At 41.3% G+C, this 24,045-nt stretch overlaps 3 protein-coding genes across 5 annotated transcripts in view; 2 read left to right on the top strand and 1 right to left on the bottom strand.

Annotated features, from left to right (window-relative positions):
- Nucleotides 1-51: 51 nt before the first annotated feature.
- On the top strand, nucleotides 52-5,748 carry dlat (dihydrolipoamide S-acetyltransferase (E2 component of pyruvate dehydrogenase complex)). Its single transcript, XM_058087440.1, has 14 exons — nucleotides 52-459; nucleotides 1,187-1,288; nucleotides 1,371-1,495; nucleotides 1,587-1,746; nucleotides 2,055-2,181; nucleotides 2,276-2,457; nucleotides 2,526-2,664; nucleotides 2,737-2,804; nucleotides 3,478-3,582; nucleotides 3,745-3,852; nucleotides 3,921-4,039; nucleotides 4,337-4,499; nucleotides 4,565-4,701; nucleotides 4,762-5,748. The coding sequence occupies exons 1-14, from the start codon at nucleotides 211-213 to the stop codon at nucleotides 4,889-4,891; spliced, it is 1,914 nt and encodes a 637-aa protein (XP_057943423.1). The 5' UTR covers nucleotides 52-210; the 3' UTR covers nucleotides 4,892-5,748.
- Nucleotides 5,749-6,003: 255 nt separating this feature from the next.
- On the top strand, nucleotides 6,004-20,519 carry zgc:165604 (uncharacterized protein LOC792578 homolog). Of its 3 annotated transcripts, none has more exons than XM_058087443.1 (7): nucleotides 6,004-6,199; nucleotides 18,251-18,405; nucleotides 18,477-18,543; nucleotides 18,621-18,752; nucleotides 18,871-19,026; nucleotides 19,144-19,266; nucleotides 19,357-20,517. In XM_058087443.1, exons 2-7 carry the CDS (start codon nucleotides 18,259-18,261, stop codon nucleotides 19,572-19,574), a joined length of 843 nt encoding a protein of 280 aa, XP_057943426.1. In that variant the 5' UTR covers nucleotides 6,004-6,199; nucleotides 18,251-18,258; the 3' UTR covers nucleotides 19,575-20,517. The 3 variants fall into 3 exon arrangements, with proteins under 3 accessions (XP_057943426.1, XP_057943425.1, XP_057943424.1); XM_058087442.1 differs by lacking the exon at nucleotides 6,004-6,199 and adding an exon at nucleotides 6,277-7,093 and having other exon boundaries at nucleotides 19,360-20,519; XM_058087441.1 differs by lacking the exon at nucleotides 6,004-6,199 and adding an exon at nucleotides 6,283-7,093.
- Nucleotides 20,017-24,045, bottom strand: part of LOC131138484 (pecanex-like protein 3) — a 16,945-nt gene continuing 12,916 nt past the window's right edge. The window contains exons 35-36 of the mRNA XM_058087432.1: nucleotides 23,523-23,929; nucleotides 20,017-22,668 (exon numbers count right to left, since the gene is read on the bottom strand). Of these exons, the coding sequence (XP_057943415.1) occupies nucleotides 22,516-22,668; nucleotides 23,523-23,929 (560 nt within the window). The 3' untranslated portion in view covers nucleotides 20,017-22,515. The remainder of the gene's footprint in view (nucleotides 22,669-23,522; nucleotides 23,930-24,045) is intronic.

The raw sequence follows: 24,045 nt of genomic DNA, 5'->3' as shown, positions 1-24,045 counted from the left end.
TTAGTATCTTGCGTTTCAACAGGTTTTACGACACTTCTTGCAGAGAGACGGCAGTGTGTGGAAAGTGCCGGAAAGTCGTGTGTTTTGGACAGGAGGAGGTCATTAGAAAGTGAGGCTCGTCCCCGGTACGGTTATAAGAGGTTTTTCCTGATGCAGGTGTAAGATAGTTCCATTATTTATAGCTCTGTGTAGTTTTTCAATTGCTACGATATGCTTCGCCTAATCCTGCGGCTCAGGCCGTCCGCCGGACTCTCGCGTCCCCGTGTCCTCCCAACCGGGCCTGCTGCTTCTGCCAATGGCTCTCTTTGCGTGCCTGGAACCGGGTGTGTGAGGCGGCTACACCGCATCGCTGGATCCAGAGCGTTATGCTTCAGTCACAGGGGAGCTCTGCTGCGGTGTCCCCAGCTTGCTATGACCTGTCAGGGCAAGCGTTTCTACAGCCTGCCGCCGCACCAAAAGGTATCCTTACCGGGTTTCCGGTTGCTATAGCACCCGGTTAACTTGATGTTAGCATGACCTCCGTAGCTACCACTGCTGAGATGATGCTAAATATGCCGCTTGATACATGTCTTAAATAACAATTTCGCCTATAAAATCAATCCCGTTTGTGTCAGTAAACATATTTGATAACTGATTTAATAATCTTTGCTGCAAAACAAAATTATATGGCATGAGCGTGTGGATGACTAAATTAGCTTGTTACACCCAGTTTCATGCAAACCTTTAATGGTAGCCTTGTAGTATTACCTTTTCTTTAATCATATGCGACAGGATTTTTTGCTCCGATTCTCTTTACTTTTGCACCCAAATTCTGGTTATCTTTGTGGCTGTTCATCATGCTAACATTCTCCAATTGTGACACTTCCGGGTGACCTAGCAATATATTTCAACCTTCCACTACACTCATGGACCACAACATTAGTAACACCTGCAAAAGTCTACATCATTGGGGAGAAATTTGACTCTCTAATGTTTTGCCATTGGCTGGCATCAATATAAAGCCTTAATTTCTACATTTTATTGGAAAACCTTTAACAATTCTCATCCTGGATGGCTGGTTGCTTATAAATAGATACTTAAAGTAGTGAATATGAAATGCTTGAGAGCGGCTGTAAATCATCCTATATGTTGTGAAGTACATGCTGTGGATCATGACAACATTTATGATGTGTTATATATTAAACAGGTGGAGCTGCCTGCACTATCACCCACCATGCAGACTGGAACCATCGCTCGCTGGGAAAAGAAGGAAGGAGATAAAATCAGCGAGGGCGACCTTATAGCTGAGGTTAGGAAATGTTTGTGTTATTTTATGCAGGAAGTATTGTTGAAAAATGGTACATTTTGTAAAATGCTGGGGTTTTTTGTAGGTGGAGACTGACAAGGCCACTGTGGGTTTTGAGATGCTGGAAGAGTGCTATCTTGCCAAAATCCTTGTTCCTGAAGGGACCAGAGATGTGAACATTGGAGCAATAATTTGCATCACTGTTGATAGGTAAACAAAGCTTGCCAATACAATTTAGTCTGTCACGTCTTGCCTCTTCTGTGTGTTTATTTTTGTTTTCTAATCTCTGTCCTTTCTGCAGCCCAGATCTCATCCCAGCCTTTAAAGATGTTACATTGGACTCACTTTCTTCAGCTGGGGCTGCTGCTTCATCAACTGCCCCCACTCCTGCTGCTCCAGCTGCATCGGCCGCTTCTGCACCTCCTGCAGTCCCGGGCAGCTCCTACCCGACACACATGAAGGTGGGCCTAGCCTCTTTGAGTAACACTTAGTATTATTAGCAAGCAGCAGCAGTAAGTTGTTTGGCTCCACTTATTTATTTTCACATGTTTTTATCCATATAAATTAGGAATGCACGATTAATAATAAAAAAATCCAAGTTATAGTTTACCAATGGCCAAAAGTTTCTGTACAGTTTGTGTAGTTTGTATCACAAAAAAACTAAAAGCAAAATGTCCAAACCTTTTTTAAACTAGCTTTGATGCTAGTATGGTGCAGCTTTTTGCAATGCAGGTTGATCGTACTTGAAAAATGATTGTGTGTGTTGCAGATCACACTTCCCGCTCTTTCTCCAACAATGACAATGGGCACGGTGCAACGCTGGGAGAAGAAGGTAGGAGAGAAGCTCAGTGAGGGAGATCTGCTGGCTGAGATTGAGACGGACAAGGCAACAATCGGTAAGCTTAAGCGCCCTTAAATGCGTCAGTCCTTCCTGCTTTTGTTTGTGCATGGTAGCCTGTTCTCACTGCGTCCCCATGGTGTCACATCTAGGCTTTGAAGTGCAGGAGGAGGGATATCTGGCCAAAATCATGATAGCAGAGGGCACACGCGATGTCCCGTTGGGAACGCCACTTTGTATCATTGTAGAGAAGGAGAGTGACATTGCTGCGTTTAAGGACTATGTGGAAACGGGCGTGGCAGATATTTCAACACCTCCTCCTGCTCCAGCACCAGTAAGTCATGCATATGCACATATTCATCTCTGTTCTGATGATGTAACCCACTGTTTACTTTTTTCCAGGTAGCAGCACCCACTCCTGCTCCCACACCTGCTGCAGCGCCCCCTGCAGCCGTGGGGCCGAGGAAGGGACGCGTGTTTGCCAGTCCACTGGCCAAGAAACTCGCTGCAGAGAAAGGCTTTGACCTAGCGCAGATCAGCGGTGAGTCATCAAGAAATAATGAGCCCTCCAAAGTAAAACGATGCATACCATGTAAACATTTTTTTTGCTCAGGTTCTGGCCCTGATGGACGCATTACCAGGAAAGACATTGAGAGTTTTGTTCCACCAAAGACCGCACCAGTAAGTTATACTTCTACTCTCTTGTTTCTGCACAGCATAGGTGAGCACAATGGCAATTTTGTGCATGTATATTTGGTGCTGTTGACCTAAATGAGTACTGTATTTTTTTGGGCACCGGATTATAAGGCAAAGTCTCAATTATGGGTTCTATTTCTGTACTTAACCCATATATATGGCACACCGTATTATAATGTGCATGCTTCAGCAATGCCACAATCCATTCACATATGGTGGCTTTTATCGTCTTTTATCCATCATTCTCACGCCCCTTGCAACTTCACTTTGAACGCCCTGTTTACACCAATATCCTTGTTGTTAGAGTTCTTTGTTAATCCTCCTACAATGATGGCAAGCTCCGAATTCATTTGCTTCAGTAGGTTGTTTACAATAGTCGAGAGATGGCCGCAATGATATTTTGCAGCATATCGGGAGTATACATACTGGAGGTGGGCAGAGGTTAAGCGTACGTATTACGGAATGTTCTTTGATTGGTTTATCGCTACCAGCGTACGTTTTACATCCCTGCGTACCGTTGATTTTTGATAAGATGAAAGGCTTTTAAGTGTAACTTATAATGCACAAAATTACAGTAACTGTTCCAGTACCACTATGTGGTCTTCAAAGTGTTCCCTTTTGGTGTCATTGATGTAATTAAAAGTGTTACTTTTGACAGGCTGCTCCCGCTCCAAGTGCAGCTCCAGCTGCTCCTGCACCTGCTGCAGTTCCTGCTGCAGCAGCTGGGACCTACACAGACATCCCTATCAGCAATATCCGCAAGGTGAGAGCAAACGCAGCTGATGTGTAGAAGCTCCCAAGTTCAGTGGGCCTTGATGTTCTTCACAGCCACTCGTTTTCATGCTGCATATAAACTCATCACAGACCAGTCAAATTTAAATAGAGGGATTTTGGATGAAAACTGGAGTTTGGGTGTCCTGTACAGGTCATCGCTCAGAGATTGATGCAGTCAAAGCAAACCATCCCCCACTACTACCTCTCTGTAGATGTCAACATGGACCAAGTGCTGGAGCTTAGGAAAGAACTCAACGAGGTATGTTTGTTTTGTTTGGCGTTAGACCAAAATGAAAGTCAGTCAGTTTTTATTCTCTACTGTTACAGGAGGTGAAAACCAGAAATCTCAAGCTGAGTGTGAACGACTTCATCATCAAAGCTAGTGCTCTGGCCTGCCTCAAGGTTCCAGAGTGTAACTCCTCCTGGATGGATACAGTCATCCGCCAGTGAGTAGTCATTAAACATCTAGACTTAAAGACTCTATTTAATTGTAATTTTAATAGCTTATATTTTTTAGAAGATTTTCCCACAATTCATTTCAATAAAAAATAAATACATCCATTTAGTAAATTGATTCTTAAAGTATTACCACCTACTGTATGTTGAAATAAAAAAACATAAAAGACCGACAACATTCATGTCTGTCTGTAGTATCACTACAAACGTCTCCAGTTATACAGCCCATGTCTTGTTGGTGGTGTATGTGTCCTCATGATGACCGGAGTGTTTGCTTCCTCTTCCAGGAACCATGTGGTGGACATGAGCGTGGCAGTGAGCACCGCCAACGGCCTCATCACTCCCATCATCTTTAACGCCCACACCAAAGGACTGGCCGCCATCAGCAGCGACGTGTCGTCCCTTGCCGCCAAAGCACGGGACGGCAAACTGCAGCCACATGAATTTCAGGTAGAATCCCACCAGTGCAAATCCTATCAGTGACCGTGGACTTGATTGAAATTCTTTCCCACCAGGGAGGCACCTTCACAATCTCCAACTTGGGGATGTTTGGCGTCAAAAACTTCTCTGCCATCATCAACCCTCCACAGTCCTGCATCCTCGCTGTGGGAGGCTCTGAAAAACGCCTGATGCCTTCTGACAACGAGAGAGGGTAGGTGATAAACCTGCACCGCACCCTCTGTATAACACTCACGGTTTTGTTCTATTCCAGTTTTGATGTGGCCAGCATGATGTCTGTGACGCTGAGCTGTGACCACCGGGTGGTAGATGGCGCTGTGGGCGCCCAGTGGCTCACTGAATTCCGCAAGTTCCTGGAGAAGCCCGTCACCATGCTCTTGTGAGCGGACTGCAAACTGCAATACGGTGACCTCTGGCCACCAGGTCACTCCCTCTGTTACCCTGAACACAAGGCAACGAGGGGGAGCAAAGTTGGAGGGAGGGGCAGCACTCACTCCGCTTTTTCTCTCTGTCTTACTCTCCTCTCTCGCTCTCTAATTCTATTTATTAAATCTCCATAACAAGATTTTATCCTAGCAAAGAGTCTGGCCTCTAAAAAGTAATGATGTGCAAAGGGAAATGTTACACTTGTTCAATCAGAGATCAAATTTAGTTCTTAAATGAGTTTGTGTTATAAAGGCAAACAGGAAGTGAAGCTCTCTGTGTGTGACTTCTTATCACACAAAAGGATGGGAAACATTTTTTTCAGATGGATGCATACTGTGCACATTGTGTGTCCTTGTGTCTACGCAGATAAACAGCATCATGTTGTCATTGTTGTGGCTCTACACCACTGTGGATAGTACTATATAGATTATATATGATTGACACCTGGAGCGCTGACAACACAGTAAACAAAATCCAATTTAATATATCTGTACAGCCCCCGACCTCTAGAAAAGACCAAACAGGTTTGGCAATCCCTTTCTGCTCCATGTTCAGTTTGTAGTCTCACAGTCCAATAATAATCTGTCCTTCACACAGCTGAAAGGCACAAACTCGCCGCTGGAAGTCTCTTTTAAATAAACTGAGAGAAGAACTGTGTGCCAAGGACTTCTTGAGTGGGAGCTTATAAGCGTAATGGCAGTTATTTAAAATACATACATATGTAGAATATCATGACAAAGTTCAACATTTCTGCATTTAAATAAGAAATGGAAACATCAATTATAAACGTCCATTACACATAGAGTGAAACTTACCACTGTGAGACTTATCATTTAGGCAAAAACAGGAAATTGTTTGGGTCCCCAAGATTTCCAGGGCCCCCCAAACCTGTCATAAAGTGAGTATGGATTTATTTTATTTTATTTCAAGTACGCATTACTGTTTTAGTCTTAATTCATGTGATTAAAACCACATCAAAATGTGTAATATATTATGATGGTTTCGACTGACCCCCTCTTATGCAATGGACTATTCGATGTTACTACGCATGTGCATGTTGATTACGGAAGAAGCAAGCGAAACAAACGTGTTTATATTTGTTTTGGAGAAAGCTGATGCGGAGTTACCTCAGTGGAGCGGAGAGGGTGAGAGGGGAAATTAGTTTTTTAATAAAAACTACGGGAGATAGACGGACAGATGCTCTTGGCAGAAGCACAGCTGAAGAAAGCAGGCGTTTTGGGGATGAAGCTGGGAGTCATGCACGTGTGAGTATCAAAGTGGTAAATGTTACTTAATGTTCTTATCAATTACAGTAAACGCTTTGAAATTATGCACTTGTTAGGGTATTATCATATAAACACAAAGATAAAATTAAGGACTTTAATTTAGGAGACGAGATAATTGCAATTTTAACAACTTGCAGTGGCACTCATGATAAACACCGGTGTGCGAGGCGCTCTTGAGCGACAGCAGGGTCGGCCAATCACATGCCCAGCAAAGAATGGGCTTGAACCAATCGATGATCTTTTGGGCGGTCTAAATGGAAGCAGTTTAACTTGAGGGGCCGTTTTTACGCTTGGTCCCATACAGGTATTGCTTGACAGGTCTCCTTTTAATAGTCTGCAGCATAACACCGTTTTTTGGACGGTAAAAACTACAGAGGAAACCTGACAAGGAAAAGAACGAAATATTATAAAGACATGTTTGTAGAAAACAATTTCACAATTAATGTGTGAGTCAAGGGAAGATGTACAGTACTAAAACACATGAATGGCATTTGACAAAAAAAATGAGGGGCACGTGACAGTGTTGTTTCCATGGTAACACCCGCCGTACTGTGAACTACTTATTGTATGTTAGCATACATACCGCACCATTGTGGAACAAATATAAACTAACAATGGGACTAATAACATCGTCCCCATCCACAATATATAAGCCCCTGCTTTTGTTTTGTCTCCCACGCTGGCAGTGCGAGTTGAGCTGAGGTTGGCTGTGTGGCTCGATACATTAATCATGCATGCCTGGCTTTTTTGGCCACTAGTTAGTTAGTTAGGAGACAGGAGGGAAGCTTGTTCTTCACACTGCTTCCATGGCTACCTCCGGGGAATGCACGCTCTGGACCACCCTGTGTGTGTGCTTCACAGCCCTGCACACGAGTGAGTACCTGCCAGGAATTATCTACTTTTCAAGTAATTAGCGTTCGTATTGAGTCACACGAAGTCTGACGCACTTCTAAAGTTTTATTGACAAGCTTAAGGCCAGTAGGAGTACTCAATGCCGTCAAAGAGCATACTGCTCTCCTCCTCGCTCTCTCGCCCACAACACTTCCTTCTGATCCACCAATAACATTAACAGCCAGGTGCGTTCACGAACATCAGAATTTAGAACATCTGCATTACAACACCAATGAGTCGTTACATTACTTTGCTGGAGGTTATAGTAGCGCACAAGTCCATCATCGACAAGGCTGTTTCTACGATTATCTTCGTATCTGTAAATAAGTGGAAATAAGTATTTGTTCCGGAACAGAATAGTACACTGTAAGTACAGCACAACCATAAATGTGTACAGTATATTTTTGATTCAGAGTAAACGTTCGTTGTCTGATATTGGTTTTGGCTCAGCTTCAGGGCTGTCAGCTTTAATTAACAACTCAAATGCGCGCGCACACACACGGCACAAAGCATAGATGGGGGGGGGGGGGGTGGAAAAAGTTGAAAAAACAGAAAACAATGACATACAAACCCCTTACGTTTTTTGTAAAAAAATCCCCGCCCTCGAACATCGGCATTTTATGCCCTTTTTGGATGCCTCTGGGGTCCCTCTTTAGCGTGTGTGAGGTTTCCTCTTTATTTCTGACCAGAAAAGTGCATTAGAAGCAAGTTGAAAAAACTGAAAAAAACTACATACTAACCCCTTACGTTTTTTGTCAGAAATTACAAAATTCAAACACTGGCATTTTATGCCCTTTTTGGATGCCTCTGGGGTCCCTGTTGAGCGTGTGTGAGGTTTCCCCTTTATTTTTGACCAGAAAGTTGCATTTCAAGCAAGTTGAAAAAAATGAAAAAAAAAAAAAAAAAACGACATACTAACCCCTTACGTTTTTTGTCAGAAATCGCAAAATTCAAACACTGGCATTTTATGCCATTTTTGGATGCCTCTGGGGTCCCTCTTTAGCGTGTGTGAGGTTTCCCCTTTATTTTTGACCAGAAAAGTGCATTAGAAGCAAGTTGAAAAAACTGAAAAAAACGACATACTAACCCCTTACGTTTTTTGTCAGAAATTACAAAATTCAAACACTGGCATTTTATGCCATTTTTGGATGCCTCTGGGGTCCCTGTTGAGTGTGTGTGAGGTTTCCTCTTTATTTTTGACCAGAAAAGTGCATTAGAAGCAAGTTGAAAAAACTGAAAAAAACGACATACTAACCCCTTACGTTTTTTGTCAGAAATTACAAACTTCAAACACTGGCATTTTATGCCATTTTTGGATGCCTCTGGGGTCCCTCTTTAGCATGTGTGAGGTTTCCTCTTTATTTTTGACCAGAAAAGTGCATTAGAAGCAAGTTGAAAAAACCTGAAAAAAACGACATACTGACCCCTTACGTTTTTTGTCAGAAATTACAAAATTCAAACACTGGCATTTTATGCCATTTTTGGATGCCTCTGGGGTCCCTGTTGAGCCTGTGTGAGGTTTCCCCTTTATTTTTGACCAGAAAAGTGCATTAGAAGCAAGTTGAAAAAACTGAAAAAAAAAACGACATACTAACCCCTTACGTTTTTTTGTCAGAAATTACAAAATTCAAACACTGGCATTTTATGCCATTTTTGGATGCCTCTGGGGTCCCTGTTGAGCCTGTGTGAGGTTTCCCCTTTATTTTTGACCAGAAAAGTGCATTAGAAGCAAGTTGAAAAAACTGAAAAAAACGACATACTAACCCCTTACGTTTTTTGTCAGAAATTGCAAAATTTAAACACTGGCATTTTATGCCATTTTTGGATGCCTCTGGGGTCCCTGTTGAGCGTGTGTGAGGTTTCCTCTTTATTTTTGACCAGAAAAGTGCATTAGAAGCAAGTTGAAAAAAATGAAAAAAAAAAAAACGACATACTAACCTCTTACGTTTTTTGTCAGAAATTACAAAATTCAAACACTGGCATTTTATGCCATTTTTGGATGCCTCTGGGGTCCCTCTTTAGCATGTGTGAGGTTTCCTCTTTATTTTTGACCAGAAAAGTGCATTAGAAGCAAGTTGAAAAAACTGAAAAAAACGACATACTAACCCCTTACGTTTTTTGTCAGAAATTACAAAATTCAAACACTGGCATTTTATGCCATTTTTGGATGCCTCTGGGGTCCCTCTTTAGCATGTGTGAGGTTTCCTCTTTATTTTTGACCAGAAAAGTGCATTAGAAGCAAGTTGAAAAAACTGAAAAAAACGACATACTAACCCCTTACGTTTTTTGTCAGAAATTACAAAATTCAAACACTGGCATTTTTTGCCATTTTTGGATGCCTCTGGGGTCCCTGTTGAGTGTGTGTGAGGTTTCCTCTTTATTTTTGACCAGAAAAGTGCATCAGAAGCAAGTTGAAAAAACCTGAAAAAAACGACATACTAACCCCTTACGTTTTTTGTCAGAAATTACAAAATTCAAACACTGGCATTTTATGCCATTTTTGGATGCCTCTGGGGTCCCTCTTTAGCGTGTGTGAGGTTTCCCCTTTATTTTTGACCATAAAAGTGCATTAGAAGCAAGTTGAAAAAACGGAAAAAAAACGACATACGTTTTTTGTCAGAAATTACAAAATTCAAACACTGGCATTTTATGCCATTTTTGGATGCCTCTGGGGTCCCTGTTGAGTGTGTGTGAGGTTTCCTCTTTATTTTTGACCAGAAAAGTGCATTAGAAGCAAGTTGAAAAAACTGAAAAAAACGACATACTGACCCCTTACGTTTTTTGTCAGAAATTACAAAATTCAAACACTGGCATTTTATGCCGTTTTTGGATGCCTCTGGGGTCCCTCTTTAGCATGTGTGAGGTTTCCTCTTTATTTTTGACCAGAAAAGTGCATTAGAAGTAAGTTGAAAAAACCTGAAAAAAACGACATACTGACCCCTTACGTTTTTTGTCAGAAATTACAAAATTCAAACACTGGCATTTTATGCCATTTTTGGATGCCTCTGGGGTCCCTGTTGAGCCTGTGTGAGGTTTCCCCTTTATTTTTGACCAGAAAAGTGCATTAGAAGCAAGTTGAAAAAACTGAAAAAAACGACATACTAACCCCTTACGTTTTTTGTCAGAAATTGCAAAATTCAAACACTGGCATTTTATGCCATTTTTGGATGCCTCTGGGGTCCCTGTTGAGCGTGTGTGAGGTTTCCTCTTTATTTTTGACCAGAAAAGTGCATTAGAAGCAAGTTGAAAAAACTGAAAAAAACGACATACTAACCCCTTACGTTTTTTGTCAGAAGTTACAAAATTCAAACACTGGCATTTTATGCCATTTTTGGATGCCTCTGGGGTCCCTCTTTAGCATGTGTGAGGTTTCCTCTTTATTTTTGACCAGAAAAGTGCATTAGAAGCAAGTTGAAAAAACTGAAAAAAACGACATACTAACCCCTTACGTTTTTTTGTCAGAAATTACAAAATTCAAACACTGGCATTTTTTGCCATTTTTGGATGCCTCTGGGGTCCCTGTTGAGTGTGTGTGAGGTTTCCTCTTTATTTTTGACCAGAAAAGTGCATCAGAAGCAAGTTGAAAAAACCTGAAAAAAACGACATACTAACCCCTTACGTTTTTTGTCAGAAATTACAAAATTCAAACACTGGCATTTTATGCCATTTTTGGATGCCTCTGGGGTCCCTCTTTAGCATGTGTGAGGTTTCCCCTTTATTTTTGACCAGAAAAGTGCATTAGAAGCAAGTTGAAAAAACTGAAAAAAACGACATACTAACCCCTTACGTTTTTTGTCAGAAATTACAAAATTCAAACACTGGCATTTTATGCCATTTTTGGATGCCTCTGGGGTCCCTGTTGAGTGTTTGTGAGGTTTCCTCTTTATTTCTGACCACAAAAGTGCATTAGAAGCAAGTTGAAAAAACTGAAAAAAAAAACGACATACTAACCCCTTACGTTTTTTGTCAGAAATTACAAAATTCAAACACTGGCATTTTATGCCATTTTTGGATGCCTCTGGGGTCCCTGTTGAGCCTGTGTGAGGTTTCCCCTTTATTTTTGACCAGAAAAGTGCATTAGAAGCAAGTTGAAAAAACTGAAAAAAAACGACATACTAACCCCTTACGTTTTTTGTCAGAAATTGCAAAATTCAAACACTGGCATTTTATGCCATTTTTGGGTGCCTCTGGGGTCCCTGTTGAGCGTGTGTGAGGTTTCCTCTTTATTTTTGACCAGAAAAGTGCATTAGAAGCAAGTTGAAAAAACTGAAAAAAACGACATACTAACCCCTTACGTTTTTTGTCAGAAATTGCAAAATTCAAACACTGGCATTTTATGCCCTTTTTGGATGCCTCTGGGGTCCCTGTTGAGCGTGTGTGAGGTTTCCCCTTTATTTTTGACCAGAAAGTTGCATTTCAAGCAAGTTGAAAAAAAAGAAAAAAAAACGACATACTAACCCCTTACGTTTTTTGTCAGAAATTACAAAATTCAAACACTGGCATTTTATGCCATTTTTGGATGCCTCTGGGGTCCCTCTTTAGCATGTGTGAGGTTTCCCCTTTATTTTTGACCAGAAAAGTGCATTAGAAGCAAGTTGAAAAAACTGAAAAAAACGACGTACTAACCCCTTACGTTTTTTGTCAGAAATTACAAAATTCAAACACTGGCATTTTATGCCATTTTTGGATGCCTCTGGGGTCCCTGTTGAGTGTGTGTGAGGTTTCCTCTTTATTTTTGACCAGAAAAGTGCATTAGAAGCAAGTTGAAAAAACTAAAAAAAAACGACATACTAACCCCTTACGTTTTTTGTCAGAAATTACAAAATTCAAACACTGGCATTTTATGCCATTTTTGGATGCCTCTGGGGTCCCTGTTGAGCCTGTGTGAGGTTTCCCCTTTATTTTTGACCAGAAAAGTGCATTAGAAGCAAGTTGAAAAAACTGAAAAAAACGACATACTAACCCCTTACGTTTTTTGTCAGAAATCGCAAAATTCAAACACTGGCATTTTATGCCATTTTTGGATGCCTCTGGGGTCCCTCTTTAGCGTGTGTGAGGTTTCCCCTTTATTTTTGACCAGAAAAGTGCATTAGAAGCAAGTTGAAAAAACTGAAAAAAAACGACATACTAACCCCTTACGTTTTTTGTCAGAAATTACAAAATTCAAACACTGGTATTTTATGCCATTTTTGGATGCCTCTGGGGTCCCTCTTTAGCATGTGTGAGGTTTCCTCTTTATTTTTGACCAGAAAAGTGCATTAGAAGCAAGTTGAAAAAACTGAAAAAAACGACATACTAACCCCTTACGTTTTTTGTCAGAAATTACAAAATTCAAACACTGGCATTTTTTGCCATTTTTGGATGCCTCTGGGGTCCCTGTTGAGTGTGTGTGAGGTTTCCTCTTTATTTTTGACCAGAAAAGTGCATCAGAAGCAAGTTGAAAAAACCTGAAAAAAACGACATACTAACCCCTTACGTTTTTTGTCAGAAATTACAAAATTCAAACACTGGCATTTTATGCCATTTTTGGATGCCTCTGGGGTCCCTGTTGAGCCTGTGTGAGGTTTCCCCTTTATTTTTGACCAGAAAAGTGCATTAGAAGCAAGTTGAAAAAACTGAAAAAAACGACATACTAACCCCTTACGTTTTTTGTCAGAAATTGCAAAATTCAAACACTGGCATTTTATGCCCTTTTTGGATGCCTCTGGGGTCCCTGTTGAGCGTGTGTGAGGTTTCCCCTTTATTTTTGACCAGAAAGTTGCATTTCAAGCAAGTTGAAAAAAATGAAAAAAAAAACGACATACTAACCCCTTACGTTTTTTGTCAGAAATTACAAAATTCAAACACTGGCATTTTATGCCATTTTTGGATGCCTCTGGGGTCCCTCTTTAGCATGTGTGAGGTTTCCCCTTTATTTTTTACCAGAAAAGTGCATTAGAAGCAAGTTGAAAAAACTGAAAAAAACGACATACTAACCCCTTACGTTTTTTGTCAGAAATTACAAAATTCAAACACTGGCCTTTTATGCCATTTTTGGATGCCTCTGGGGTCCCTGTTGAGTGTGTGTGAGGTTTCCTCTTTATTTTTGACCAGAAAAGTGCATTAGAAGCAAGTTGAAAAAACTGAAAAAAAAGACATACTAACCCCTTCTGTTTTTTGTCAGAAATCGCAAAATTCAAACACTGGCATTTTATGCCATTTTTGGATACCTCTGGGGTCCCTCTTTAGCGTGTGTGAGGTTTCCCCTTTATTTTTGACCAGAAAAGTGCATTAGAAGCAAGTTGAAAAAACTGAAAAAAACGACATACTAACCCCTTACGTTTTTTGTCAGAAATTACAAAATTCAAACACTGGCATTTTATGCCATTTTTGGATGCCTCTGGGGTCCCTGTTGAGTGTGTGTGAGGTTTCCTCTTTATTTTTGACCAGAAAAGTGCATTAGAAGCAAGTTGAAAAAACTGAAAAAAAAAGACATACTAACCCCTTACGTTTTTTGTCAGAAATCGCAAAATTCAAACACTGGCATTTTATGCCATTTTTGGATACCTCTGGGGTCCCTCTTTAGCGTGTGTGAGGTTTCCCCTTTATTTTTGACCAGAAAAGTGCATTCGAAGCAAGTTGAAAAAACTGAAAAAAACGACATACTAACCCCTTACGTTTCTTGTCAGAAATCGCAAAATTCAAACACTGGCATTTTTTGCCATTTTTGGATGCCTCTGGGGTCCCTGTTGAGCGTGTGTGAGGTTTCCTCTTTATTTTTGACCAGAAAAGTGCATCAGAAGCAAGTTGAAAAAACTGAAAAAAACGACATACTAACCCCTTACGTTTTTTGTCAGAAATTACAAAATTCAAACACTGGCATTTTATGCCCTTTTTGGATGCCTCTGGGGTCCCTGTTGAGCGTGTGTGAGGTTTCCCCTTTATTTTTGACCAGAAAGTTGCATTTCAAGCAAGTTGAAAAAAATGAAAAAAAAAACGACATACTAACCCCTTACGTTTTTTGTCAGAAATTACAAAATTCAAACACTGGCATTTTATGCCATTTTTGGATGCCTCTGGGGTCCCTCTTTAGCATGTGTGAGGTTTCCCCTTTATTTTTGACCAGAAAAGTGCATTAGAAGCAAGTTGAAAAAACTGAAAAAAACGACGTACTAACCCCTTACGTTTTTTGTCAGAAATTACAAAATTCAAACACTGGCATTTTATGCCATTTTTGGATGCCTCTGGGGTCCCTGTTGAGTGTGTGTGAGGTTTCCTCTTTATTTTTGACCAGAAAAGTGCATTAGAAGCAAGTTGAAAAAACTGAAAAAAAAACACATACTAACCCCTTACGTTTTTTGTCAGAAATTACAAAATTCAAACACTGGCATTTTATGCCATTTTTGGATGCCTCTGGGGTCCCTCTTTAGCATGTGTGAGGTTTCCCCTTTATTTTTGACCAGAAAAGTGCATTAGAAGCAAGTTGAAAAAACTGAAAAAAACGACGTACTAACCCCTTACGTTTTTTGTCAGAAATTACAAAATTCAAACACTGGCATTTTATGCCATTTTTGGATGCCTCTGGGGTCCCTGTTGAGTGTGTGTGAGGTTTCCTCTTTATTTTTGACCAGAAAAGTGCATTAGAAGCAAGTTGAAAAAACTGAAAAAAAACGACATACTAACCCCTTACGTTTTTTGTCAGAAATTACAAAATTCAAACACTGGGATTTTTTGCCATTTTGGATGCCTCTGGGGTCCCTGTTGAGTGTGTGTGAGGTTTCCTCTTTATTTTTTACCAGAAAAGTGCATCAGAAGCAAGTTGAAAAAACCTGAAAAAAACGACATACGTTTTTTGTCAGAAATTACAAAATTCAAACACTGGCATTTTATGCCATTTTTGGATGCCTCTGGGGTCCCTGTTGAGCCTGTGTGAGGTTTCCCCTTTATTTTTGACCAGAAGAGTGCATTAGAAGCAAGTTGAAAAAACTGAAAAAAACGACATACTAACCCCTTACGTTTTTTGTCAGAAATTGCAAAATTCAAACACTGGCATTTTATGCCCTTTTTGGATCCCTCTGGGGTCCCTGTTGAGCGTGTGTGAGGTTTCCCCTTTATTTTTGACCAGAAAGTTGCATTTCAAGCAAGTTGAAAAAAATGAAAAAAAAAACGACATACTAACCCCTTACGTTTTTTGTCAGAAATTACAAAATTCAAACACTGGCATTTTATGCCATTTTTGGATGCCTCTGGGGTCCCTCTTTAGCATGTGTGAGGTTTCCCCTTTATTTTTGACCAGAAAAGTGCATTAGAAGCAAGTTGAAAAAACTGAAAAAAACGACATACTAACCCCTTACGTTTTTTGTCAGAAATTACAAAATTCAAACACTGGCATTTTATGCCATTTTTGGATGCCTCTGGGGTCCCTGTTGAGTGTGTGTGAGGTTTCCTCTTTATTTTTGACCAGAAAAGTGCATTAGAAGCAAGTTGAAAAAACTGAAAAAAAAGACATACTAACCCCTTACGTTTTTTGTCAGAAATTACAAAATTCAAACACTGGCATTTTATGCCATTTTTGGATACCTCTGGGGTCCCTCTTTAGCATGTGTGAGGTTTCCCCTTTATTTTTGACCAGAAAAGTGCATTAGAAGCAAGTTGAAAAAACTGAAAAAAACGACATACTAACCCCTTACGTTTTTTGTCAGAAATTACAAAATTCAAACACTGGCATTTTATGCCATTTTTGGATGCCTCTGGGGTCCCTCTTTAGCATGTGTGAGGTTTCCCCTTTATTTTTGACCAGAAAAGTGCATTAGAAGCAAGTTGAAAAAACTGAAAAAAACGACGTACTAACCCCTTACGTTTTTTGTCAGAAATTACAAAATTCAAACACTGGCATTTTATGCCATTTTTGGATGCCTCTGGGGTCCCTGTTGAGTGTGTGTGAGGTTTCCTCTTTATTTTTGACCAGAAAAGTGCATTAGAAGCAAGTTGAAAAAACTGAAAAAAAACGACATACTAACCCCTTACGTTTTTTGTCAGAAATTACAAAATTCAAACACTGGCATTTTATGCCATTTTTGGATGCCTCTGGGGTCCCTGTTGAGCCTGTGTGAGGTTTCCCCTTTATTTTTGACCAGAAAAGTGCATTAGAAGCAAGTTGAAAAAACTGAAAAAAAACGACATACTAACCCCTTACGTTTTTTGTCAGAAATACAAAATTCAAACACTGGCATTTTTTGCCATTTTTGGATGCCTCTGGGGTCCCTGTTGAGTGTGTGTGAGGTTTCCTCTTTATTTTTTACCAGAAAAGTGCATCAGAAGCAAGTTGAAAAAACCTGAAAAAAACGACATACTAACCCCTTACGTTTTTTGTCAGAAATTACAAAATTCAAACACTGGCATTTTATGCCATTTTTGGATGCCTTTGGGGTCCCTCTTGAGCCTGTGTGAGGTTTCCCCTTTATTTTTGACCAGAAAAGTGCATTAGAAGCAAGTTGAAAAAACTGAAAAAAACGACATACTAACCCCTTACGTTTTTTGTCAGAAATTGCAAAATTCAAACACTGGCATTTTATGCCCTTTTTGGATGCCTCTGGGGTCCCTGTTGAGCGTGTGTGAGGTTTCCCCTTTATTTTTGACCAGAAAGTTGCATTTCAAGCAAGTTGAAAAAAATGAAAAAAACGACGTACTAACCCCTTACGTTTTTTGTCAGAAATTACAAAATTCAAACACTGGCATTTTATGCCATTTTTGGATGCCTCTGGGGTCCCTGTTGAGCCTGTGTGAGGTTTCCCCTTTATTTTTGACCAGAAAAGTGCATTAGAAGCAAGTTGAAAAAACTGAAAAAAACGACATACTAACCCCTTACGTTTTTTGTCAGAAATTACAAAATTCAAACACTGGCATTTTATGCCATTTTTGGATGCCTCTGGGGTCCCTGTTGAGCCTGTGTGAGGTTTCCCCTTTATTTTTGACCAGAAAAGTGCATTAGAAGCAAGTTGAAAAAACTGAAAAAAACGACATACTAACCCCTTACGTTTTTTGTCAGAAATTACAAAATTCAAACACTGGCATTTTTTGCCATTTTTGGATGCCTCTGGGGTCCCTGTTGAGTGTGTGTGAGGTTTCCTCTTTATTTTTTACCAGAAAAGTGCATTAGAAGCAAGTTGAAAAAACCTGAAAAAAACGACATACTAACCCCTTACGTTTTTTGTCAGAAATTACAAAATTCAAACACTGGCATTTTATGCCATTTTTGGATGCCTCTGGGGTCCCTGTTGAGTGTGTGTGAGGTTTCCTCTTTATTTTTGACCAGAAAAGTGCATTAGAAGCAAGTTGAAAAAACTGAAAAAAAAGACATACTAACCCCTTACGTTTTTTGTCAGAAATCGCAAAATTCAAACACTGGCATTTTATGCCATTTTTGGATACCTCTGGGGTCCCTCTTTAGCGTGTGTGAGGTTTCCCCTTTATTTTTGACCAGAAAAGTGCATTAGAAGCAAGTTGAAAAAACTGAAAAAAACGACATACTAACCCCTTACGTTTTTTGTCAGAAATTACAAAATTCAAACACTGGCATTTTTTGCCATTTTTGGATGCCTCTGGGGTCCCTGTTGAGTGTGTGTGAGGTTTCCTCTTTATTTTTGACCAGAAAAGTTCATCAGAAGCAAGTTGAAAAAACCTGAAAAAAACGACATACTGACCCCTTACGTTTTTTGTCAGAAATTACAAAATTCAAACACTGGCATTTTATGCCATTTTTGGATGCCTCTGGGGTCCCTGTTGAGTGTGTGAGGTTTCCCCTTTATTTTTGACCAGAAAGTTGCATTTCAAGCAAGTTGAAAAAAAAGAAAAAAAAACGACATACGAACAAAAGGCGTGCAAAATACTCGATACTAACCGATGCAGTGGGTATGGATGCAATTGACGGATGAAATCCAGATTCACCTCGGTGCGTTTGTGGGTATCGTTAAAATCCGGTTTTAGTAATGTTAAACCTCGCCCCATATGATGTTCCCCAGGCACATTGAATATTGAAGGCACAACTTCTAGTAAAACAGCATGGACGTTGGTGCGCCAGCAGCATCAAGGAAGTTTAAACATTTAATTAGATACATGTACGTACATGTAGTTTTTATTTCCTTTGTTTCATCAACACAGGTGCCGTGATGGTGACCATGAGGGAGTCCACCATCGAGGTGGTCCGAGGGGATTTTGTCGTCCTGCCCTGCTCCTTCTTCACCTCCAGCCCCCTCTCCAGACTCAACATCATCTGGACACTCGCCCCTTTCTCCAGTCCACAGGCCCCCATTCAGGTCTCCCCACCATCCTTACCAATGAAGGCTTCCTCTTCTTAGTTTTCACACCCAAATCTCTGACCTTTCAGGTGATCGTGTATGACCATGGTCAGGTTATAGAGGACCCCTCCCTCATTGGCAGGGTGGCTTTCACAGGTATACAAATCATAAAAATATACAATATAGGTCATAATGTGAATACATAGGAGTACCTGTGATGTATCCCATGTTAGGTCTCCCTTGGAGTGCAGACATCATAATGAATGACACGCGTGTGTCTGATGCTGGGACTTATCGCTGCATGGTCAACAATCCTCCAGAGACGGCTGATGCTGGCATCGGGGAACTGGTCCTCAGTGTGCTGGGTAAATACTCTACACTGTGCATCATCATCATCATCATCATCATCACCAGGAACACTGTGGTGGTCTGCATGGCAATCAATGCAGCTGTGTGACGTGGATCCCCTCATTGTGATGACAGTGGCGCCCTCGCTGCCGGCATGCCACTGGGACGGAGACATGGACACGGGAGGGAGTGTGAGGTTGTCCTGCGCTGTGGCCGAGGGCATTCCGACGCCAGAGATCCGCTGGGATAAACTCAATCCTGAGGAGATTTCTCTTCCCATCAACATGGAGGGTTAGAGAACCTTGTGGTCTAAAAATGACCTAAAATACCTCAAGGAGACATGGGTCAAAGGTCATTTAGACAAGTTTTGCGTTGGTAATAACCGTATTGGAAATCGTCCTTCCTCAGATGATCTGTCCGGCTGGGTCCAAATTGTCAACGTGTCCACGCAGACGTCTGGCCTGTATCGCTGCTCCGCCTCCAACCTCCTGGGAACAGAAAACTGCTACATCAACCTGTCCGTCTACAGCGGTGAGCGTCTTTTTTTTTAATTATCATCCTCTATCATCCTCTCGGTCTCCTTGCTTAACTCGCTGACTGTTCTTTTCATTTGAGTGTTAGCAGTGGCAGGCAATTCCTCAGGGATCCTGCAGGGGGTGCTGTTGACGCTGTCCATGGCTTTGACGCTGCTGGCCCTGCTGGTGCTCATCCTGTGGCTTCATCACACCGGTCAGGATGGACGATGGAGGCCATCCAAACAGGAGGAGGAGGAGGAGGGGGATGAAGGTTATAATGAGATCCGCTACACTCCGTCACTGATAAAACGTTCCTTTGTTTGACCAAGTAGAAAGACGCCGTATTAAAGTTTTAAATAAAAAATTCTAAATGATTCACACAGCATTAGTGGCAATGGGTGATTTACTCAACTACAGAGAATGCCAGGCATATATTATTAATAATGTATTGATTTTAAATAAGAAAAAATACATAAAACAAAAAACTTAATGAAATAAATGACTTACCACCGTTGAGGCGTTATTTTCGACAGCCCCAATATTTCCGGTCATATTTTACAATAAGGCATAGAAAATGACAGTAGTTAACGAGGACAAGTTACTCATTCATCCCTCATTACATGCTATTTATCTTTAGTTCCTTTCTTATTTCTAAATTGATTGAAATCTGCAGCACAGTTGGCATAATTTAGCATCTTTACGTTAGTTTGCTGACAGTTGACTAAAAACAAGACAAAAAAAAAATGAAATCAGCCACAGCAGCACATTTGCAAACAAAGACACAAAAACCTTTAATTTAAATAGAAGAAAGAAAAAAAATCGCTTTAAAAAACTGTACAGAACATTGAACATTGACTTTAAAGTTCTTAAATAAAAGACCCTGCCCCTTCCAGACCCAGAACAAAAACAAAAGCGGGTGGTGGCATGGTGCAAAAACAAACAAACCAAAAAAAAAAAAAAAACCCTGCACATTTCAAATGCAAAGCTTTTCTCCCCTTCGCTCACCTCAAACAGACCCTCCAACTTAGTGTTTTAAATGGAAAACAACCCAGGACTTCCAATCATAATAAAATAGATTTATATTTTAAATATATATTTATAATATGAAACATGCTGTACATAATTGCAAAGATGATGAAATCCCTTTTTAAGTTGATTTAAACTGACACTCTAACTTGCGTTTGCTTCCTGCAGGCAAAGTAAACAAAAGAACGAACAGGAAGTTTGACTGGCGGCAGTTTCAGAAAGAACGACATTGGGGGGGTTACTTGGGACTGAAGGGGGAGAGGCCACTTGGGATTTTGGGAGCCGTTTAAGAGAGAGAACGCAGGTCATCAAAACTCTATCCAGGATCCTAGCGGGGGATGCAGGCCTCACAACTTGAGGTTTTGGACTGACATTTGGCAGGATAATGTGGGCTACTAAAGTTTCAGCGTTGAGGGGTGTGGTAGCAGGAGAATATGGGCCGTCAGTGTTGGGCTACTTGAGATGTTAGTCTGAAAATGCAGGATGCCAGGAACTAAGTTATTTGGGATTAATTTAAAAGGCGAATACAGGGGGCCTTGTGGCCATGTGGGATTTTTGAAGGAGAATGCGGGCATAAATACAAAATTACAAACCTCCAATGTTCCAGGTCCTTGGTGCTTTAATGGGAGAATGTGGGCCCACCACAGCTACCTGGGATTTAAGATCGGTTTTAGATGGAGAATATGGGAAAACATTAAATTGAGAATGCGGACACTCTATGTTCCATCTACTTGGGAGTTTAGAAGGATTTCTATGGGAGAACGTGGGCCTTCAAAATCCCACAAACACATTTTAAACAGATGTTAGTGGAAGTTCTGGGTATTTGGGATTTTAGAGGGAGAATGCGGGCCGTAAGGTTCCAGCTTCCTGAGATTCTTAACGGGAAAATACATGCCCCCCCCATCATTAAGAATTAAGACGGCTTTTAGTTGGAGAATGTGGACCACCAATATTAAGCTACTTGGGGTTTTAGCAGGAGACTACGGACACTCAATGTTTGAGCTACTAGCAATTATAGAGGCATTTCTGCAAGAAAATGTAGGCCTCCTACATTCCACCTACAACTAATTTTATAAGGACTTTAGCAGGAGAATATGGGCTGTAATGTTCCAGATTCCAGAGATTTTTATCAGGACAATACAGGGCCCCCATTGTTCTAGTTTTGGACTTGAGAAGGAGAAAGCCACTCTTATAGAGAACTTGCTTCCAATTCTTCACCCCCCCCAAAAAAAGCATCTTCAGAGTTGTGGGCGGGCTTTATTTGGGAGTACTGAGGTTTCAAAGCCTAATTGGTGAATTGGTGTACCTCCAGAACAAAAATAAGAGTGCACTTGTTAAGCAAACCAACCAACTTAGAAGTGACTTGAGTATTTCCAGTTGTGCACACGCACACACGAGGGAGCCCCTGGTGAGATGATGCCAACACGTATTGAAAAGGAGGGGTTGACAAAAACAAAGCGAACGTATCACACACGAAAGAAATCCCACTATGACCAAAGTCCTCCAATAAATATTCCACGTTCCTTCTCAGTATTCCAACTAAAACGCTGGATTGAAGCAGTAGTAGTTAATAGTACAAGTCAGTTTGTTTGCTAGTTAGCATAGCGGGGGGATGCAGCAGCAGTAGTGAGGAGTGAGCAGAAAGCAGACCCCCTCGCCCCCCCATGTTGAATGTGATTGATATTCAAGTAAAAAAAGAAAAAAGGAATAGAAAAAAAAATATTCTTCACTCCCAATTTGTCCCCGACTGGACTTGCTGCATCCATGGATAGATTGTAAACAAGCACCACATGATGGTTGGGTGACATTTGCCTACTGAAAGAAAGGAGGGGGGGGACTGAGTGGAGGAGATCTTCAATCTTCCAGTTTAGAAAAATAAACAATCCTCAGGCCCAAAAAAAAGATCCCTTATAATTGCACTGGCCTTCCTGGCCTGTAAGCACACACACTCACACACACACACACACACACACACACACACACACACACACACACACACACACACACACACACACACACACACACACACACAGCGCCTCACAGGATCCTGGTGAAGATGACTTTGTGTCATGATTAGACGTGCAACATGCTTTCAGACTGGGGAGGAAAAGTGTAGTTTAGTGGGAGGATTGGAAAAAAAATCCCTGTGTATTCATTCTCCTTTGGATCTACAAGGTTTCATGGAATGAGTCCGAGGGGGGGCGCCGTCCAGTGTGTGAGAGGGAGTGGGGGTCAATCATCAGCGCAGGTGCTCAAGTAAAGGCAGCTCTGTGGATTCATCTGGCGGGGCGGGGGCATCTCCTGCACTCAGCAGGCAGGACTCCACCGTCCGAGTTGCTCCGAGTGGATCTTGTGTAGGGCTGGCTTCCTGTGGGGGGGCGGCTGGAGGCGGCTGCCAAAAGAATATGTGAAGCAAATATGAAGCAAAACATCAAAGGCACTTGGGATTGTAGTCGGAGAATGTGGGCTAACAATGTTCCATTTATGTGGTATTTTAGCAGGAGAATGTGGGCCAACAATGTTCAAGGTATGTGGTATTTTAGCAGGAGAGTGTGGGCTAACAATGTTCCATTTACATTTGATTTTGGTGGCATGTTAGTAGGAGAATGCGGGCTAACAATGTTCCATCTATGTGGGATTTTGGCAGGGGAATGTGGGCTAACAATGTTCCATCTAAATGGGATTTTTGCAGGAGAATGTGGGCTAACAATGTTCAATGTATGTGGTATTTAATGAGGAGAATGTGGGCTAACAATGTTCAATGTATGTGGTATTTTATGAGGAGATTGTGGGCTAACAATGTTCAATGTATATGATATTCTAGCAGGAGAATGTGGGCCAACCATGTTCCATCTACATGGGATTTTGTTTGGATGTTAGTAGGAGACTGAGGGCTCATTGGTATTACAGCAGGATTTTAGCAGGAGAATGTGGCCCAACTATGTTCCATATGTGTGGGATTTCAGTAGGAGAATGTGGGCTAACAATGTTCTAGCTACTCAAAATTTTAGTGAGATTTTAGTAGGAGAACATGGGGTAGCTATGTTGTGGGCTAACAGTGTTGTAGCTACTTGGGATTTTAGCGGGAGACTGCTATGTTCCACCTACGTTGGAGTGTAGCTTCTAGCAACTAGGATTTTAGCAGGAGAACGAATGAGGGATTTTTGGAGAATGTGACCACCAGTAGTTCAGCTCCATTGAATTTTAGATGACGAGAGTGCGTCAATGCGTGTTTGTGCTCATCACCTGTGTGCGTATAGCGTGGACGCTTCCTCCATCAGCCTCCGTTGCTGCAGGCCCATTAAAGCCCTTCCTGCCAGAAAAACTCCACTTCCCAAAATGGCTCTCAAAGTGGAGAACGTTGCCCTGGGCGAGGCCAGCCCGCTGGCCTGCTCTGTGACCCGAGTTCTCCAGGAAGCTGGCAGCGCAGAAACGTTCAGGCACCGGCAGAGGGGGTGGGGCCACTGAGCCACTGAAGGAGAGCAAGGAGTTGGACAGTTGTTGACCCAGCAAGCCCTGGATGGAGGATGTACGCTGGAGGGATGAGAGCAGCCCTGCTTCCATCCTGCCCTCTGATTGGCTGAGCAGAGCCAGTGGGAGTGGTTGGGGGTGGTGAGGCCAGTTCTGGGTTGGACCAACTGGGTTGTCTGTACCTGAGAGGCAAAAAAAATTATTAAAAATTAAAAATAGCCTTTTTGCATTAGTTATAAAGGATACAAAAAAACATTTGTTAGGATACCAACCCGAGTTATGGGCTAGACACACTGCT

This window comes from Doryrhamphus excisus, chromosome 11, assembly GCF_030265055.1.
Source record: "Doryrhamphus excisus isolate RoL2022-K1 chromosome 11, RoL_Dexc_1.0, whole genome shotgun sequence".
Taxonomy (NCBI): domain Eukaryota; kingdom Metazoa; phylum Chordata; class Actinopteri; order Syngnathiformes; family Syngnathidae; genus Doryrhamphus; species Doryrhamphus excisus.
This window is presented reverse-complemented; position numbering and strand designations above follow the sequence as displayed.

What these genes read in the sequence shown, in the direction of transcription:
- dlat (XM_058087440.1), top strand. Translation starts at nt 211, where the DNA reads ATGCTTCGCCTAATCCTGCGGCTCAGGCCGTCCGCCGGACTCTCGCGT. An exon ending in AGGGCGACCTTATAGCTGAG is followed by an intron (nt 1,289 to 1,370) that starts GTTAGGAAATGT and finishes GGTTTTTTGTAG; the next exon opens with GTGGAGACTGACAAGGCCAC. An exon ending in CTATCAGCAATATCCGCAAG is followed by an intron (nt 3,583 to 3,744) that starts GTGAGAGCAAAC and finishes TGTCCTGTACAG; the next exon opens with GTCATCGCTCAGAGATTGAT.
- zgc:165604 (XM_058087441.1), top strand. Translation starts at nt 7,027, where the DNA reads ATGGCTACCTCCGGGGAATGCACGCTCTGGACCACCCTGTGTGTGTGC. An exon ending in GTCCACAGGCCCCCATTCAG is followed by an intron (nt 18,406 to 18,476) that starts GTCTCCCCACCA and finishes CTGACCTTTCAG; the next exon opens with GTGATCGTGTATGACCATGG. An exon ending in CAACCTGTCCGTCTACAGCG is followed by an intron (nt 19,267 to 19,356) that starts GTGAGCGTCTTT and finishes TTTGAGTGTTAG; the next exon opens with CAGTGGCAGGCAATTCCTCA.